The 18,413-nt window shown below is 38.9% G+C and overlaps 1 protein-coding gene across 2 annotated transcripts; it reads right to left on the bottom strand.

The window, feature by feature from the left end:
* Positions 1 to 856: 856 nt before the first annotated feature.
* LOC104589198 (THO complex subunit 7A-like) lies at positions 857 to 17,409 on the bottom strand. 2 transcript variants are annotated; one of them, XM_010247427.3, is made up of 3 exons: positions 17,252 to 17,409; positions 6,529 to 7,148; positions 857 to 1,496 (listed from the first exon to the last, which is right to left on the bottom strand). In XM_010247427.3, exons 2-3 carry the CDS (start codon positions 7,120 to 7,122, stop codon positions 1,365 to 1,367), a joined length of 726 nt encoding a protein of 241 aa, XP_010245729.1. In that variant the 5' UTR covers positions 7,123 to 7,148; positions 17,252 to 17,409; the 3' UTR covers positions 857 to 1,364. The 2 variants fall into 2 exon arrangements, with proteins under 2 accessions (XP_010245729.1, XP_088749866.1); XM_088893740.1 differs by having other exon boundaries at positions 6,529 to 7,192; positions 17,252 to 17,354.
* Positions 17,410 to 18,413: the final 1,004 nt, after the last annotated feature.

Raw genomic sequence — 18,413 nt, 5'->3', positions numbered from 1 at the left:
TCTTAATTATTTGTTATTCAGATTTAAATTTCAAATAAAATGAATAAGTAATATGCTTAATGACTTTTGCTTCACTTTGCACCTTTTCTAGGTATCCATTACTAGTTTCCTTTTTACCTATAGATTTTACTATAGCAACCGATAGATTTGTTAAATAGTTAACAACGTCTAATAATGACTAATCATGAATAACATCATAACGTCTCTATTGACATATCCATAGAGATCCCCCGCAAGGGGCCGCCCGCTAATGTCTCAGTACATTCCTGTCGTGTATTGAAAACATCTTTCGATGATAGTATTAAAATCAATGATGTCATCATCGGAATGTGCTATGGGACTTTGTGGGGCGGCCTCTTGTGGGGAGGAGATTTGAACTCATCCATATATCATTTTTGGTCTAACCATTTAACAAAGAATACCGTTATTCCATTGCGTTTGTCACCAAAACATAAGGTCCATTTAATTTGTAGGAATAGGGGTTTAAAATTAGAAATAGGAATAGAGTAATAGACCATTCCAGTTTCAACCATTTGATTGACTACAATCAGAATACCATTCCCATTCCTGGTAAAATGACATTCTCCCATGTGAGAAAATGGCCATTCCCTTCCTCCCAGTCCCTTGAGAATGAGAATTCACTCAGCAGTCAAGCTGATTCTAATTCCAACTCCTATCTGCGCCAAACTGCGAACTAAACTGACCCATAAATTAGCATTTTGATGACAGATCCTGAATATTCAAAGAATTAAACGTCAAGACATGTAAAATCCACTTTTACTTGTAGTTTTTTCACATCTAAAAATCTTTCAATAATAATAATAATAATAATAATAAAAACAATAGAGAGATTGTGTTCCCAGGAACCTATTTTGTCTTCATATCAACTTTGCTAGCACCAAGCAGTGCCAAATGACAATACTCAATTGGTTTCCCTGTCTTTCCCTTCCTTTCCTTACCTTTTCCTTCAAACCAAACATAGCCTAAAAGCCACAAGTGTCAAGCTATTAGAATCCTGAATAAACTAGCATTAATGTTCCTCTAGTATTTTTCTTCCAATACCAAACTACGGTACAATTGGATAACTCTTTACCATCTTTCTACAAATTCCTCCTACAACCCTCGTGGGAAATTTGTCATCAAAAGGTATGTAGGGATCAAATCCCGCTGCCACCAGGGTTGGGGGATGGGCTACCCCTCATCCCCATAAAAAAAAAAAAAAAAACCGAAAAGAAATGTCCATGACTACCTTGTCTCCTACGTATGGCTGAATCCTGATATTCAGCATATCCAATGAAGAGCAAAAATGCCTAATTTGAGCCAAGGCCCAAAACCAGTGCATAATCTTTGCATTAACAGTGTTCTTAATCCACGGTCATGGCTTCAGAACCACCGTTAATATCCTCCAAGCTGATCTTCTGCTCTTCCATAGCAATCCTCTGTTCCTCGGCCAAACTCTTCTGTTCTTCCTCTATATTGTTCTGCAACTCATCCACCTGAACAGAAAACAGGAGATAAAGCATAAACACCAAAACTCAAAACTTTTCACGATACTCTTTTCTCTGATAAACTTTACAAGATTGAATCTATCATAAATGAAAGGGACAACTGAATAAGGACCAAGGCCATATTTGAGAGTGATTATGTTAAAAAATAAATGCTTAAAAACAAGTGTTTATTCAAATAAGCACTTATTTGCATTTGGCACCCAGCTTTTTCAAGTTCTTATTTAAAAAAAAAAATAGACGCTTATTTCATGTTGGGCATTTGGTAGTCTTTTTCTCCAATAAGCACTTTTGACTATTTTATCCTTCATTTTCTTTCAAGTTTTCAAAATATACCCTGTGGGAGGTGGGCTCTCTCTCTCTTAAAACAACAATGAAACAAAGTATGGATCAAACACAGTGAATGTGGAGATGAGGAGGATGCCTATTTCATCTAATTGAAGCACATTCAGAACCAATCAATGTTGTGGCTGTGGGAGATGACGGTGTCCTCTACACCGCTTCTGATGATGAAACCATCAGACTGGCGACGGTATTTCTGTAGCAGTGGTCTACCACACTCCCTCACTGTAATCCTCCTAGCCAAGAAATCCTAGTGAAGGCACTGGCTCTGACCACAGATGGTGGGTGCAGATGGGTATATCCGCTATTGGCTCACAGGCTGGCTGTCGGGCCAACTACAATATGATGCCACCAACCCAACGGCAAAAAATGGAACAGGGGAGGACAAATCCGTTCAGGCCTGGATTGCCTGGAATGAAGGAAGAAGAACAAATGAGAAAGAAAAAAAAAAAAAAAAAAAGAGATAGGAGAGGAAGAGAAGAAAATGCAAGGAAAGAAAATGATGGAAGGGAGAAAGGAGAAAGCCAAGGAGGAGCAGTTGCTGGTTGCTGAGGGACAGCTTCTCCCTCCCAGGTGGACTTAATTCTTGGGATCTTATCTTGGTTTGAGGTGGTCTCTGGCCTTAAAGTCAAATCATTCCAGTGGGTCAGGTATCCAACTTAGCTGATAGTGTGGAGATCTTGGCATGTCAGATTGAGTCCCTTCCAGTTAAATATTTGGGTCTTCCTCTGGGGGCGCGTTGTGGGCCATCTTCAATTTGGGACCTGGTTATTGAAAGAATGGAGAGAAATTTGGCATCTTGGAAGGCAAAATACTTTTCTTTTGGGGTAAGGTGACTTTGATTAAGAGCACACTATCTAATTTACCTACCTATTTCCTCTCCTTTTCCCTATTCCTAACAAAGTTGCAAGAAAGCTTGAAAAACATCAAAGGAATTTTCTTTGGAGGGGTTGGGAAGAGGAGAAAAAAATTCATCTTGTTAGGTGGGATCAAGTCTGCCTCCCTAAGGATGAAGGTGGTTTAGGCATAAGGAAGTTGAAAACTTTTAATTCTGCCCTTCCCTGTAAGTGGATTTGGAGATTTGTGGCTGAAAATGATGCCTGGTGGAGATCTCTCATTGCTGGTATGGAGTGGAGTGGAGCAACTGGAGAACTAGGGACCCTCTTCCCAGTTGGGGAAATTCTCCGTGGAAAGGGATAATGAAGAACTTCTCTGTTCTTGCTGATGGAATCTCAATTAAGGTCAGCAATGGTAGTAGAACCAAGTTTTGGAAGGATTCTTGGTGCTTGGATGGCCTCCTTGCCGAATCTTTTCCTCTCCTCTTTCAGTGTGCATCTAACCAAGAGGCTTCTATAACTGAGTGTTGCAGCTTATCTGGAGATTCAGTTTTTTGGTCCCCTACCTTTAGAAGGAACCTTTTCGACTGGGAGCTGGAAGAGATAATGAACATGTTAACTATTCTTCAGACTCAAGAGGTTGATTTCTGCTCAGAAGATAAGTGGTATTGGAAGTGGAATCCAGATGGTGTTTTCTCTGTCAAGTCTTTGGCTTCCAAGCTTTGTAGAATGGGTGCTACTGATTTCCCTTGTCATCAGGTGTGGAGTCCCATGGTTCTGAATAAATGTCTGGCTAGAGCTAATCTTGTGAGAAGGGGCATTCAGCTTTTGGACCTTTCATGTAGTCTATGTGGGAACAATTCTGAAACTAATGATCATTTGTGCATTCACTGCCCGTTTTCTTCTCAGCTGTGGAATCACTTCTTCAGCTCTATGAACTTAAGATGGGTTATGCCAAGTTCGGTAAAGGAGCTTTTGTGTTGCTGGAATTTTAATGGGCTTAACAAGAAAGAAAGATAGTGTGGAATACTATTCCTAGTGCTGTCTTATGGTCCATCTGGTCTGAGAGGAATAGTAGGCTTTTCTGTAATAAGGCTTTAAATCTTGAACAGGTTATCCAGAAAGCTGTGGGCAAATTAATCTCTTGGGTGTCAGTCTCTGAGGAGCTCAGAAATTGTAATTTGTCTGTTGCTTTTCATTCCAGTTCATGGTGGAATATGTAATTGCTGAATTGTTCAGTTGGCCTTTCTGGGACTGATCTCAGCTTGTTTGTGTAGCTTTTGATTCAATAAATATTACATTACCTTTTTCCAAAAAGAAACATTTGAAGGGCATAAATGGAATTGTAAAAACTAAATGGAGACAGTTTTGGTAGAAAAAAATTGAATAAGTGTTTATTGTTTAAGCACTTACAAGAAAGCTGGAAATTTGGGCTTAAAAAATAAGCACTTATTTCAGGCTTATTTCCCAAACACCAATAAGTGCTTAATGGTGTGGTCCCAACCCAAATAAGCACTTATTTTTAAGCACTCCCAAACATAGCCTAAGAATAATGCAAGTCACTTGTGGATAGCAGCCATATTCAACCTAGAAAGAACATATGCAAAGCAATACAACATACAACCACAAAAGAAGCTTCAAACCTGATCCCATTGAGTTTCCGTAGGAGAATTCCCAAATGTTGTATTTTTTAGACATTGTGAATAGGAAATATGCATCTCCTGTTAGTTCTTTTTTACCCAAAGAAAGATTTAGTGGACTGGCAGCTAAACCATTGTTTTCCTCTTTTGTTGATGTGGCAGTAAGCATTGGGCTCTCATTAAGCTATATCATTGCAAGTGAATTTAGCAATCCAAAATATCATTGTGGCAAGCAATGCAATCAACATTATCTCCTTTATGGTAAAACTCACCACATCAATGCCATAATTATGCCCCATTTATTCTCAATTTGAGGACCATTTTTTTAACAAAAAATAATGAAGATGATCAAAAAACATGATTTGTGATTTTTTTATAGAAAATCAAAGAAGCATTCACTAAAATTAAAATAAGCACAATGACAGATAGGGTAATGAGCTAGAACCCCATATCCAGTGTTTTAAAAGAGCAAGGCTCAGTTTGGAAGGAGTACAAATACAAATATGTAGAGTGCAAAACCTCTGCATTTTGTATTATTTTGTATGTATTTGTACTGTACATATTTGTATTTGTATTCCTTCCAAACTGAGCCCAAGGAACAAAAAGTGCAAGGGCCAATTTGCACCCAAGGTGTGACACGTGAGGCACACACCTTTTCAAAGTTTGGTGAAAAAATGCAAAAAAAAAAGAAAACAAATGCAAAAAATGCCCAAAAAAATGTAAAAAATAAAAATATTAAACATAATATTAAAAATACAAACTTAAAATTTAAAATAAATGTTTTAAAAACCTATTATCCAAAATTAAAATACATAAACATAACATGAACAACATATTCAAATATAAATTTAAAAATAAGTCAAATATATAAAACATATCCAAGCATGCAAGAACTTCAATCTCCTTTTTTTTCAACTGCATTACTTCAAATAGCTGATGTGGTTTAAAACATTTTGCATTCCTGATTCTACAAGTCACCTTTGTACTAAGCCTCCGGCCCAGCAACTAGGTTCAAAAAAGAGCAAAAAATATAAAAGGCACATGCCTGTGCTGAAGCACAAAGTGCACCAGGTGCACACCTAGGCACATTAGGCACACCTTTTGAAAGTGCTGTGCCTGGGGCCCAGGTAATGCACCTTGCCTTTTAAATCACTGTCCATATCATAATCAACACCAGAATTAAACTAGTTCTTCATAAACTTACTCAAGCTACAGCATTGACAGTTCAAGAGCAAAAACTCAAAAAAGAGGATCTATCTACCCCTGCAAATTCTATGACAAATTGAGAACAGTATCCATTCATTTTGGTGAAGTACTCATTGTCTATCTCATTTTGGTGATATATATATGGGTTCATGTCAAAATAGGTTGGTACATAACCATTAAATTCAGAATCAGAAAAATCAGATGCATATTTGGTGGATTTGACAACACATTTTTTTGATAATTTAGATTTGATAACACATTACCATCCCATAGCAGTGTCATGTCAAGAGGGGTATTTGGGATAAAGTACAGGAAAGAGAAACTACATAGAGACAAGAAAACATCCAATAACATACATATTACTCAGTGAAGATAGTCACTTAATAACAGACTGCAAAATCCATGGATTGGGAAACATGCTAGAGAAGACTGTTTTACAGTTCAGGCTTCTATATGACTATGAAATGTTTGCATAAGTTACATTCCATGAAAAATAGATTTTGCAGGATGAATGGAACAATTTGCTTTAATAAAGCTAGAAAATAAGTTTCAGAAACAGCAAAGCAAAATGGACACGAATTAAGATATGAAAGGGCATAACTGCCTAACTCACTTGGGTCCAAGGCCCTTGGAACCACATGGCAGGATTTTGTTACTATCTGTCTATTTATCTATAAGGATAAACAACCCTGATGAGAAGAAAACTAGTTAAGAAAATAATAATAACCTTCAATCACGAGGAAAAGTATATTGATTTCCACCAGGGTCACCACTAGCATATTTAAGTAAAATGGTTTTGCAACCGTGAGGACATAAAGTCACCCCATGCTTAGACAAACAGATGCAGACATGCATGCTACCAAACAAATACCAAATGAACACATATCACCAAGACTACCGTAGTATATGATTTTCTGTCTTTAAGCCTCCACGGAATAAAAATCTGCATCCACAGTGAAGCAAAACAAAACTAACTGATATGTGAAGAGCTGAACTTACAACATGCAACAAAAGAGCAAACTGTTTCTTGCGAAGCTCCAAGGTTCTTGAAGCAGCAGTACTTTCAGCCTCCAATAATGCAATCTCTTTCTCGAGATCTGTGATAAGCTTCTGAGTCTCTGACCGTGCAGGCTGCATAGCAACCAATTTCCTGATTGCTTCACATTCCTCTTTGTGTTGTCTTTCAATTTTACTCTCTTCAAGTTGTTTCTTCAGATCTTCAATATCAGACTGTGTTTGCAAGATCTGGCGTTGGATCTCTCCTTGGAGCTCATTGAAGTTCTCCTTCTCTCTAAGGTTAGCATCAATTACCGCCTTACTTTTGAGGAGTGGGAGCTCAAAGGTGGTCATCTCCTGTAAAAATGCTTTGTACAACCTCTCACAATCATTATAGTTATCTGCATCCTTGTCAATCTCAAGTGCAAAAGAGATAAACTTCTTTTGGAGTTTCTTCAATGGAGGTTCACCTCTTGTGGTGGTTGTGCGAGTCAGAAGCCTATGTTTGATGATCGTGTCATCTTCAAGGGGACCAAAAGCATAGTGTGCTGTCATCTCTTCTCCCCTACCAGCAATTTTCCTTCCTTTTACTAACATTGTATCAGCCAAGAACTATTTCTACCCTGCAATATTACCACATTTATATAATCTGCATGTATAATAAAATCTGCAACAAAAAGAAGATACATTGTGTTTGAGCTGATGGAAGAAAAGAAGGCAGAGGAAGAATGGAGAATCCTCAAGGTTGAAGATATGGATCCCAGGCTTTAATGCCATCTATGTTAAAATTATAAATATTACATTAGTTGCTTTTGTAAATGTAGAGTTCTAAGTTTTCAGTGTCAGCATACTCTCCATTATAATTTCAATCATGTAGAACTTCATTATTTTGAGAAAAAATGAACATTTTGAAATATATTAATTATATGCTCCCCCAAATTCAAGGAAACTTGAATATTTAGTAGGCTGTAAACAAAACAAAACAATTTAAACTCAACGCTCTCTCATAATATCTCTGTAACCCAAAAATCTCTTTAAATTTCTCTTACTATATGTACATGCTAGGATAACATCTCCACTCTATTTCTCAATACACCACATGTGAGAATAGCATCTCAATTCATATGACAATAACAGTGAGATTCAGCAATTTACAAACAAAAAATAATAGTTATGAGTTACTTAGTGATTTAAAAGGTGGTAAGGTGCACCTGGACACACAGGCAAGGCACATTTTAAGGTATGTGCATGTGCCTGGTGCACCTTGTGCTTCAGTTCAGCCATGTGCCTTTTGAAAATTTGCACATATTTTTGTTTTTTGCCCCTAGATCCCCAACCAAGCCTCTTGAAGCAAGCCCAAACAAGTCCATATTAGGATCTTAAATTCTTAATCCCTACAAAACAAAAGATTTCATAATTTTAATTGTATTTTAAAATATCTTTTATTAGGATGAATGAATGAGCAACATTAGCAAATTGGGGGTTCTTGCAATTCCCCCCCCCCCTTTCCTCTTCTTCCTCCTCATCCCCCTCCTCTCAAAAAGGCTTATGCCTCCTAATGCTTGGCAGGTTTATGCCTTTTAAGTTTTGAACTACGCCTCATGCCTCCAAGTAGTGAAACTCCTCACGTCATGCCTTCAACTTGAGTTGGTTCTCTCAAGAAAGTTGCCACTCATATACTCTTGTTTCTTTTATTGGATATGGTGATGCTTTGTTAGTTCCATCCCCTCAAGAAGTCTTGGATGTAAAATGGTCAAAAGGAGGCAAAGTTTTGACCCAACGTGCTCCAGGAATCACTATTCTCTCCATTAGATCTGCCTTGTGGTGCTATTGTTCCCTAAATATTCCCATTTTCCTTTCTTCCCATGCTGTCCATAGCACAGCTGCCCTAGCATAATTCCATAATCTTTCGCTGCTTTGTGTATACAGGAATCTTTCACAAAAGAAGCTCTGCTCACTGTCTGGAGGGACCCACCTACAGCCAAACAGAGAGAGAACAAAACTCCAAAGGCAAGAGGTATAAGAAATGGTTCTCACCACATGCTAAAGAACGGAGCGATGGAGAAAGAGTTCGTGGTGGAAAGTTTGTGAAGAAAACAAAATGGAGATCGTCAATGAAGGTGGAGGCTACAGAAGAGAAATGAGGATTAAAGGAAGACTAAGATTGAAGATAAGAAAACAGAAAAAGGCTATGGTACTTCTGGAAGGCTTAGAAATGATTGCCTGACTGAAAGGATTTGTATCTGATGCAGCAACTAAAGGGAAGCAGATAAGCTGGAATTAAAACTTCTCAGAGATGGGTAGGAGGTATGTGATGGAAAGCAAGAGGCATGCAAAGGGTGCATTCATATCCCTCACTGAATATTTTGCTGAAGGAAGAAAACAAATGGTCTGTCTCCCAGCAGGGAAAAATAGTCAAGGTTGGAAAAGGGTGGCTGATATTTTAACAAGCTTCACAAATAGAAGGAAGATGGAGGAAGATGAGGTAATGGAATTTGGAGGAAGTGATCAGAACCAGTTCATTAGCAGTCCTATTCTGTGTGAGAGAGAGGAACAAAAGCAGGACTTCCTGGCCTTGGTAAATAACAGTAGGATTCCTTCCTTAGCAGTAAACGGGATAACAGGGCAATGGAAAAGCATGCTAGTGATTGAAGCTGAAAAGTTAGTGCTAGATTGGTGGGAAGTTGCAGAACTTTTGAGGCTCAAACTGGGGTTAAAGAAAACTTTTATGTTAACTCTGTTTGATCATGCTAAGGCAGTTCTGAATCCCCTAGGAAACCAGGTATATATTGATGCCTTATGTATTCAGGATACTTTGGGGACCTTCTCGATCTTTAAATGGTCTCCATCTTCCAACTCAAATCTCTTCTCAGTGGAGGATAATGTGACTGTTCGAGTAGTTGGCTTGCCTTTCCATCTTTGGAATCAAGAGACAGCAAGCGCTATCGTGTTAATGTGTGGTGCTTGCCTTGATGGTGTGTTCTAGGGAGACCTTCAAAGTGCAGCCATCCTTCTGGGAGGAGTAAAACAAGAAGATATACCGAGGAAGGTTACTATTGGAGTGAATGGTTTATTCTTACCAGTTTGGTTAGCTTCCTCCATTGAAGCTGCACTTTGGAGGGAGGAAACTAGGCAAGAGGAAGACAAGAAGGTAGAGGAGATGGAGCTATGTGGAAGCATGTGGCTGGATAAACAAAAGAAACTGGGCAATTTTGCCAAAATGGAAAGACAACCTTTAAGCAGTCCATTGTTACTAACAACCTTTTTTTTTATCAATAACAATTTCAGCAATTTTATTAAAATATCACAAGAATACAAGAATAGTTACAGAAAGGAAGACAAACACTCCTATCTTCCAGAACAACTTAAGTCCTCAAAGAAAGAAGAAGCAATTTGTTACAACTTAGCCCAAAACATTACATCCCTTTCTATCCCCTGTTTAGCTAGCCCATCAGCTATAGAGTTAGCTGTTCTTTTGATTCAACTCATCCTGATTTCCATATCCCGCACCAGCCACTTGAATTTTCTCCTCTCATTGTTGTATTTCCATAATCCACACTTGTCTTTCCTCAGCCACTCTATCACCACCTCCGAGCCCCCTTCAATTATGAGTTTTCTGACATCCATTTCCTTAGCTTTTTGAACTCCTTCCATAACTGCCAGGATCTCAGCTCTAAGAGAATCCCCCACTCCAATTGGACCTGAGAACATGGCTGAAATGACCCCATTCTCATCCCTGAAAACACCCCCAATCCCTGATTGTCCAGGATTCCCCCAACAGCTCCCATCAAAGTTCAATTTTAGGAACCCAGCTGGTGGGGGGGGGGGGGTCCAAGATACCTTCACAACTGGTTTAGGCTTCATGCAATTTGCAATCTCTCCCCACTTCCTCAACATGTCATCCACTGTGTAGTCTACTAACAACCTTTGGGTCAGGGAGATAGTAAAAATCGTGGGCTACAAGGCAAAGATTTGAAAACCAATAGAACTTTTGCCCAAGTAGTAGACTCTGGCACCAAGCAAGGAAGGGGAAAGGTCCGTCATTAGTAACGGTTGATCTGGAGAATTGGGGGGGGGGGGGGGGGGGAACCTTCAGGTCAGACTGGGGCCCTTGTAACGGTGGAAAATCACGCACCAGTTAACCCGCAGATATTGGGCTCCTAAAGGCTTCTGGGCTAGCCAGGCCCAAAACTAAATTAAATTGGCCCAAACAAACTAAATGTTGTTTTAAGGGGGCACATGCAGACTTAAAGGAGCATGTGACCAGGGAGGGGGGAGGTCACGGGTAGGCGGGAAACAGTCTACTATCGTCTTCCTCGAGCTCCTCCTCTCGTTCGAACAAGTCTAAAAGTTTCCAACTTGCTACAGTGGGTCCCTACTAAGAATTTGGCTCAGTCTACACAGGATTGCCATAATCCAAGATGTGAGAAGCGAAGTGAAATAGACAACCTAGACACGGAAATGTTGACAGATGATGAAGATCTTCTGATTCAGATACGGAATCTGGAGAAACCCTAAGTTTGGGAAGCCTTGACCTCCAAAAATCAAAAGATATTTTTGAAGAGGATAGCTTAAACACTGAGCTATTATTTCCAGAGGAGGAAATGGTACCACAAGACTGCAACAATGATGAACTTTTGAGGTCCTTGAGTTGCGACATTGGTGAACTAACTTCCTCCCTACTAGAACTTGTGTCGAACAAAAATCAGATGGATTTAGTAGCGATTACAGAGGTTCGGCAATTTACACCTGTTCCAATAAACGAGCCTATTCCATTAACCCAGCAAATTCAAGATATTGGGCCAGAGAGACGGGAATCTTCTTTGATGCCTTATGTAAAGGAATACGTAGAGGGAAAGACTAGTGAGTTATCTTTGACTGCAGGGGGTGAAAATGTTATGGTTGAACCTGGTCCACTTCCAAAGCTGAATCAGGAACAAGGAAAGGGTTTGGTCTTGAACTCAACAATTGATACCCCTCTTCAGAGTTCATTGCTCCCACCATCATTACATCTAGGTAAGCCTGTCCATTTGTTTTTAGATACTAACCTGGGTGCTATGACTGTACCAGATATCCTGACATCACAACCAGAATAACCAGGCGGTAGCAGGGGAGTGGTGAAGGAGAGTGTTGGAATTGGTACTGAGAAGGGGGATCTTTTAGTAAAAAAGAAACAGAGGAAGAACTGGAACGAGATTTGGGAGCAGATCTATTCCTTGTTGGAGGAATATAAACAGAAAGAAGAGATGTTGGAGGAAACCCCAAATAAATCTAAACCTCTTTACCTCTTTTTAGCCCCAATAGGTTGGTGCAGGAAACAGGAAATAAAGAGCTGTCTAAGAAATCAGTGGGTAATAAGGGTGGGAAAAAGAAGAAAAGATCTGAAGTAGAGACTCATTTTGGACATTGAAAGAGATATTGAATTTAGTGGAAGAGGGGAGAGGCAAAAGGCCTTTAAATGATGGAAGATAGTGTCTTGAAGGGTTTATATCAAGTAGGTCAATGAAGATCAACAGTTGGAATGTGAGACGGTTGGGCAGTGCTAGAAAAAGGAGACTGATTAAGGAGTTGCTTAGGAGAGAAAGACCTGACATAGTGATGCTTCAAGAGACTAAGCTGGCTGAACTGGATAGGAGGTGGGTTAGAGAGACTTGGAGAGTAAGAGGAGTGAGGTGATGCTCAGCTCCATCATGGTGGAAGGCATAGTAACTTTGTGGAGGGAGGACTTCGCAGAACTAGTTGAGGAGCTGATAGGAAATTTTATTGTCTCCCTAAAATTCAGAATGGTGGAAGGCGGATTTACATGGGTGTTAACAAATGTGTATTTATTGATAAAAAAACAAATGTGTATGGGCCAAATAATTGTAGAGCGGAATGGGTTATGGGAAGAGCTAGTTTCATGAAATACAAGGTTTATGGGAAGGCCCATGGTGTTTGGGGGGGGGGGATTTTAATGTTATAAGGTTCACAACTGAGTCAAATAATCCCCCAACAGACCATCACAACTAGTATGTGGAAGTTTAATGAATGCATTGATTCTTGTGAGTTACGAGAGCTTCCTTTACTATAAACTATCTTCACTTGGTCCAACTTCTAGGAGAACCCGACTTGCTCTAAGCTTGACAGATTTCTGTTCAATGAGGGTTGGGAAAGCCAATGAAGAGGTTTGGTGGCTAAGGCTTTACCTAGGGTTACCTCTGATCACTGCCCTATAGAAGTGGGACAAAAACCTTTTGGAATCGGACCTAGGCCTTTCAGATTTGAGAATATGTGGTTAACACATTTGGATTTCATGAAAAAGGTTGAGGAATGGTGGGGTGAAGAGTTGACGGGGGTGAAATGGAAAGGGGTTAGATTTTTTTTTTGATAAATGATTGAAATTTTATTCATGATATTCTGGAAAGGGGTTAGATTCCATAAGAAATTGAAAAGGTTGAGAGCTAAAATAAAGGAATGGAACAAGGACCGTTTTGGTAGGGTGAAGGAAGCAAAAGATACCCTATTTTACTCAGATTGAGAATCTTGATGCCAAAGAATCCTTAGAGAACAATGAGTTTGCAAGATAGAGAATTGAGGGAGGAGATCTCGTGGAGGCAAAAATCTAGGCACAAATGGATCAAGGAAGGGGATGGAAATACTAAGTTCTTTCATGCCATGGCTAATGGGAGAAGGAAATTTGATAGTAAAACTAGAGGTGGATGGAGTTGATCTAACTTCTCAGAGGAGATTGCTAGAGGTTTTGTGTCTCACTTAAAATCAATCTTCCAACGACCTTTAGAGAATAGAGTAAGAGTGGAAGAGGAGGACTGGCCAATTATGAATGAGGTAGACAAGGGATGGTTAGAAAGAAGGATTGAAGAAGAGGAAATTAGACAAGACGTCTTCCCAATGGATAGAGCTAAGGCACCGGAACCAGATGGGTTTACAATGGCATTTTATCAGGATTGCTAGGATATAATAAAAGAAGACTTAGTTGGGGTTATTAGAGAGTTTGAGGATAAACATGTTGTGAGCCCTGGAGTCAATGCCACTTTCCTAGCTCTAGTTCCTAAAAAGACTGATGCCAAATATCCCAAATATTTTAGGTCGATTACTCTGGTGACGAGAATGTATAAGATCTTGGTGAAAGTTCTCTAGGAGAATCAAAGTAGTTTTACCTTCCCTCATTAGGCAAGCACAAGGAGCCTTTGTATAGGATAGACAAATTATAGATCAGATCCTCATTGCAAATGAGAGTGGAGAAGATGAGGAGATCTTGTAGGCAAGGCTTTGTATGCAAACTAGACTTGGAAAAGGCCTATGACTTTTTATTTTCTTTTTTGATCAATAAAAGGCCTAAAACTTAGTGGATTGGAGTTTTTTATTAGAGGTGTTAAGTGGTTGGGAACAAATGGTGTAATTGGATAAGTGGTTGCCTAAAGTTCTGTCATTACTCAGTCTTAGTCAATGGAGTGGTGAATAACTTCTTTCTAGCCATTAGAGGCCTACAACAAGGCCACCCACTTTCTCCGTTCCTCTTTACTCTTGTTGCTAATGTGTTCAATAGATTGATTTCTAAAGCAAATGAGGAGGGCCTAATAAGAGGTTGGAGATTGAGGAGGAGAGACATTCTGGTTACCCACCTTCAGTTTGCTGATGATATTTATTTCCAATGAAGGGAATGATTTAAGTAAGGTGTACAAACTTAAAAGTTTAATAAGACACTTCGAGCAAGCTTCCAATTTGAGGATAAACTTGGATAAAAGCTCCGTGGCCGGAATAAATTTGGAGGTTTGGGAGGTAGAATCCATTGCGAGGTGCTTAGGTTGTGCCATCTTTCCTTAGCCTTTAACTTTCCTAGGTCTACTCTTCCCTTAGGAGCTAACCCTAAAGATAGCAGTTTTTGGTCCCCTATTGTGGAGAAATTTGGTAAATACTTGGTAGCCTGGAAAAAGAACTATAGGGGGAAGGGTGACTTTGATTAGGGCCACAGTGCCACACTTGCCAACCTTCCAACTTACTTCCTTCTATCTTTAGGATCTCCCCAAGGGAGGCTAAGAAACTGGAGAAGATCATTAGGGATTTCTTATGAGAACCAGGGGAGGTAAAAAAGGATCACATAATTAGATGGGAGATAGTGACCAAATCTACGGAAGAAGGGAGACTAGGGATAGGAAACTTAGTGCAAAAGAATGAAGCCCTACTAGGAAAGTGGTTATGGAGATGGCCTTGGGAGAGAGAGAGAGGCTTTGGCATGAGGTGGTGTCAAGTGTTCATGGCTATTCAAGAAATGATTGGGATGCTGGGATATCTCGTCGGGCTACCCTCACAACACCTTGGAAAGCCATACATGGTATTCTCGCTCGCTTCCTCAGGTTTGTCAAGTATGATGCTTGTCCCGGTAATTCTATTTGGTTCTGGGAGGATATTTGGGTGGGCAACCAACCCCTCAAGGATCGGTTCCCTTATACTCCCTTTTCCCTTTACAAAAATGAGCCAATTTTAAAGTGTCTTCTAGAACTGTTGCTTCCCTTATCCTTAAACTGGGATTTTGGGTTTCAAAGAAGTCTAAGGGGTGGTGAGTTTGCTTGTGTTACTGAGTTGCTTCACTTACTTGAATTAGTTTGTTTGGACCTAACAAAACCTGATGAAAGAGTCTGGACTCCCTTACCTAAAGGTACTTTTACTTGTGCCTCATTTCTAAAATCCCTAAGTTTCAGCCTAAACACCCGAGAGTTTCCTGTTAAAGAAGTTTGGGCAAGACCTATTCCCCCCAAAATTGTTGTTTTTTACTAAGAAGTTTACTATGGGAAAATCAATACTTTGGAAAACTTGTAGAAAAAGAGACCTCTTCTTTGTCTTTCCCTGAACCGGTGTTCCCTATGTAAGGCCCAAAGCGAGGACTGCTTCCATTTATTGATATCTTGTTCTCTTGCTATAGAGTTATGGAATTGGAACTTTAGTTTATTTGGTTGTAGGTGGATCCGACCATTTGATGTAAGCTTGCTATTTAATCCTTATTTTTTCGGGTGGCATACAAGGAGAGGTAAAATCACGTGGAAATGTCTTAGGGCAGCTACCTTATGGACTATTTGGGAGGAAAGGAATGCTAGAATATTCCTAGAAAAGGAAAGAAGCTTGGCTGAGTTGAAGGACTGTGTTTTGACAAGAGCAATCCATTGATTGAAAACCTTGGATATGTTTGCTGATTTTTCTTTTGATGACCTATGGAGGAATTGGTCAACAGTTGCTAATACCTCTACTAAGAAGAATAAAAGAGTTATAGAATGGAAACCTCCCCCGGAAGGTGTCATCAACCTAAACTTTGATGAGAGCAGCCAAGGTAACCCCGGGCCTTCAGGCGTAGGGGGTGTGCTGAGGAATAAGGAAAGCAACATCGTGTCCTTATTCTCAAGGCCAGTGGGAGTGGGAGATTTTACAAGGGTAGAACTACTAGCAGTTGTACAAGGTATCCAGATCACCAACCAGCTTGGGGTGGAACATTTGCTAATTGAAGGGGATTCTCAGGTGGTAATAGGCTGGCTCTCAAACCCGGTTGCTGTCATTTGGGGGTACAAAGACCTCAAAAATGTGAAGTGGCAAACTAGTAATATGAGAGTGGATGTTAAATGGGTACGCAGGTCGGCAAATACTATGGCTGATTCTTTGGTCAAACTTGGGGTTTCTAGGGAAGATATTTTTTTGTGTTACCTTGTAACTTGTTTTAATGTGTTGGAAAGCTGTTCTTAACTAGTTTGGAGAGGTCGCATCTTGTGCCTCTCCTTGGGGAGCTTGTACCTTCTTATCTTTTGCGATTAATAAAATGTCATTTATCACAAAACAAAGGTCTCACCACTTGCTTCTAAACTTAGGGATTAAGGCACCAACCTAGTCTTCTCCTTTACAACATATCAACAGTATTGATCTTCATATCAGCCACTTTCCAACAAAAAAACTTTACCCTAGGGGGAAAAGGCCCTATCCAAACCAAGGTTTTAAAAGGTTAAAGGCGGAGGCGAGGCAGTCGAGTGCCAAAGAGGTGAGGCATAAGCCTCAAGGTGGTTTGAGGCGTCAAACTAAAAACTTACAAATTATGGAAATATAGAAAAAATGAAAGTGATAATCTAACAAAAATAATGAATCCCTGCCTGTTCGCATGTCTTTCTTATTCAATCCCAGAAGATAAGACCCAAAACCACCTAACCCCTGACTTCTGAACCAGAAGATAAGACCCAAAACCACTTACAAATTACTCTGACTTCTGAATCAGAGTAATAAAGTGATAATCTAACAAAAAAAAATGAAAATCAGTCCCCACATCTAACCGCTGCCTGTTCGTATGTCTTCCTTATTCAATCCCAGAAGATAAGACCCAAAACCACCTACCATACAAACGACAATATAATTTGGAAATGATAAAGAGAAGGGGAAGAACAAAAATAAATAGATTGAAGTGATAATTACTTTCTTTTTTGTTTTTTTTTTGTTTTTTAGAACAGATCATCGGCCTCATAAAGAAATCGTCACATTCATGGTTCTTCAACATTTACATATGTTTTACATGTTTTATATTTTATGCTTCAACCAATGGTAACAGTAAAACCATGAATGATTCAACATTTCAAATCTGAAACAAAAACTCAACCACAAAAATTCACATTCGTCCACATTCCACAACGATTCAAGAAGAAATCTAGAAGAAGAAGAAGATGATGAAGAAGAAGAAGAACGGGGAAGGACGACTGACCTGTACGATTTGATTTCGTCCCTCCTTGAGCTTGAATCTTCAATATTTCGATGAAACTAGAAGTATAGAGTACAGTGAGAAAACACCCTGAAGTTTTGGGGGTTTTAACTTTTCTTAATTTTTCATTTCTTTATTTTTCCTTATTCATTAAATTTTTTTAAGGTTAAAAGACTTAAACCTCCTGAAGTTTTCTATAAATACTAAAATCTCCCTCGTTTGAAAAAAAAAAAAAGAGATTTAAACCTCCCCTATTGATGATATCATTAGACAAATATTACCCTCTTTTAACCATCTGTTATGAATCGTTTACATGTCTTATCATGTGCTGGTCTGGCATTATTTCAAAAACCCAATTATACCCTTGATCAAAATTCCCAAATGATTCGGTTAGTCCCTTTTCTCTCCTCTTCATAATTTTTTCTACTAACCTCTCTTTCTCCCTCATCAAATGGATGCTCGGCCACAACTGCAAATAGCAGACCTCATCAACAACAAATCTGAAGGTTCAGAGTTCGGTATGATGCATTGAACAGCATTCATTGACAAGAAATACTGCCATTTTTTGAGGATTAAGCCCTTACTTTGTAGAATGAATAGATATGGGCTTTTAGACATTGAATCATGCTTGGAAGTCTCAGATGTGAAAGCTATAAATCAGATATGGCTTTGTACAATGGAATCCTCAAAGAATCGTAGTAAAAATCCTTGGGTAGTCTCACATTGTAGTTTTTGTTAACTCTTTCATCTTGTTATTATTTTTCTCAATAAGTTATTTTTTCAAAGTTGAATCGATATATAGATTCGAGCTGAGCCAAGTCAAATATTTGGCTATTCGAGCTCGGTTTGTTGAAACTGTATTAGGTTCGAGTTCGAGCTCAATTCGAGTTAGAGATTTGAGCTCAAGCTTGAATTCAGTTCAAAGTTCGCAAGTTTGAGCTCGGCTCGGCTCGAGTCGATTGCAAGCCAAGTTTTTTTTTTCTAAAAAATAAAAAGTATACATATAAAAATATTTTTTATTTTACATACAAAAAATTAAGAATTATAAATCATTTATTATTATACATATAAAAATAAAAAATATACATATAAATAATGTTTTTATTTTACATACAAAAAAAATAAGAATTATAAAAATTATTTACCATTATACATAAAAAATAAA

The sequence above is a fragment of the Nelumbo nucifera genome, chromosome 8 (assembly GCF_055504915.1).
Source record: "Nelumbo nucifera cultivar China Antique chromosome 8, China Antique-T2T, whole genome shotgun sequence".
Taxonomy (NCBI): Eukaryota; Viridiplantae; Streptophyta; class Magnoliopsida; order Proteales; family Nelumbonaceae; genus Nelumbo; species Nelumbo nucifera.
The sequence above is the reverse complement of the archived record's forward strand: the minus strand, read 5'-3'. Positions and strand labels throughout refer to the sequence as shown.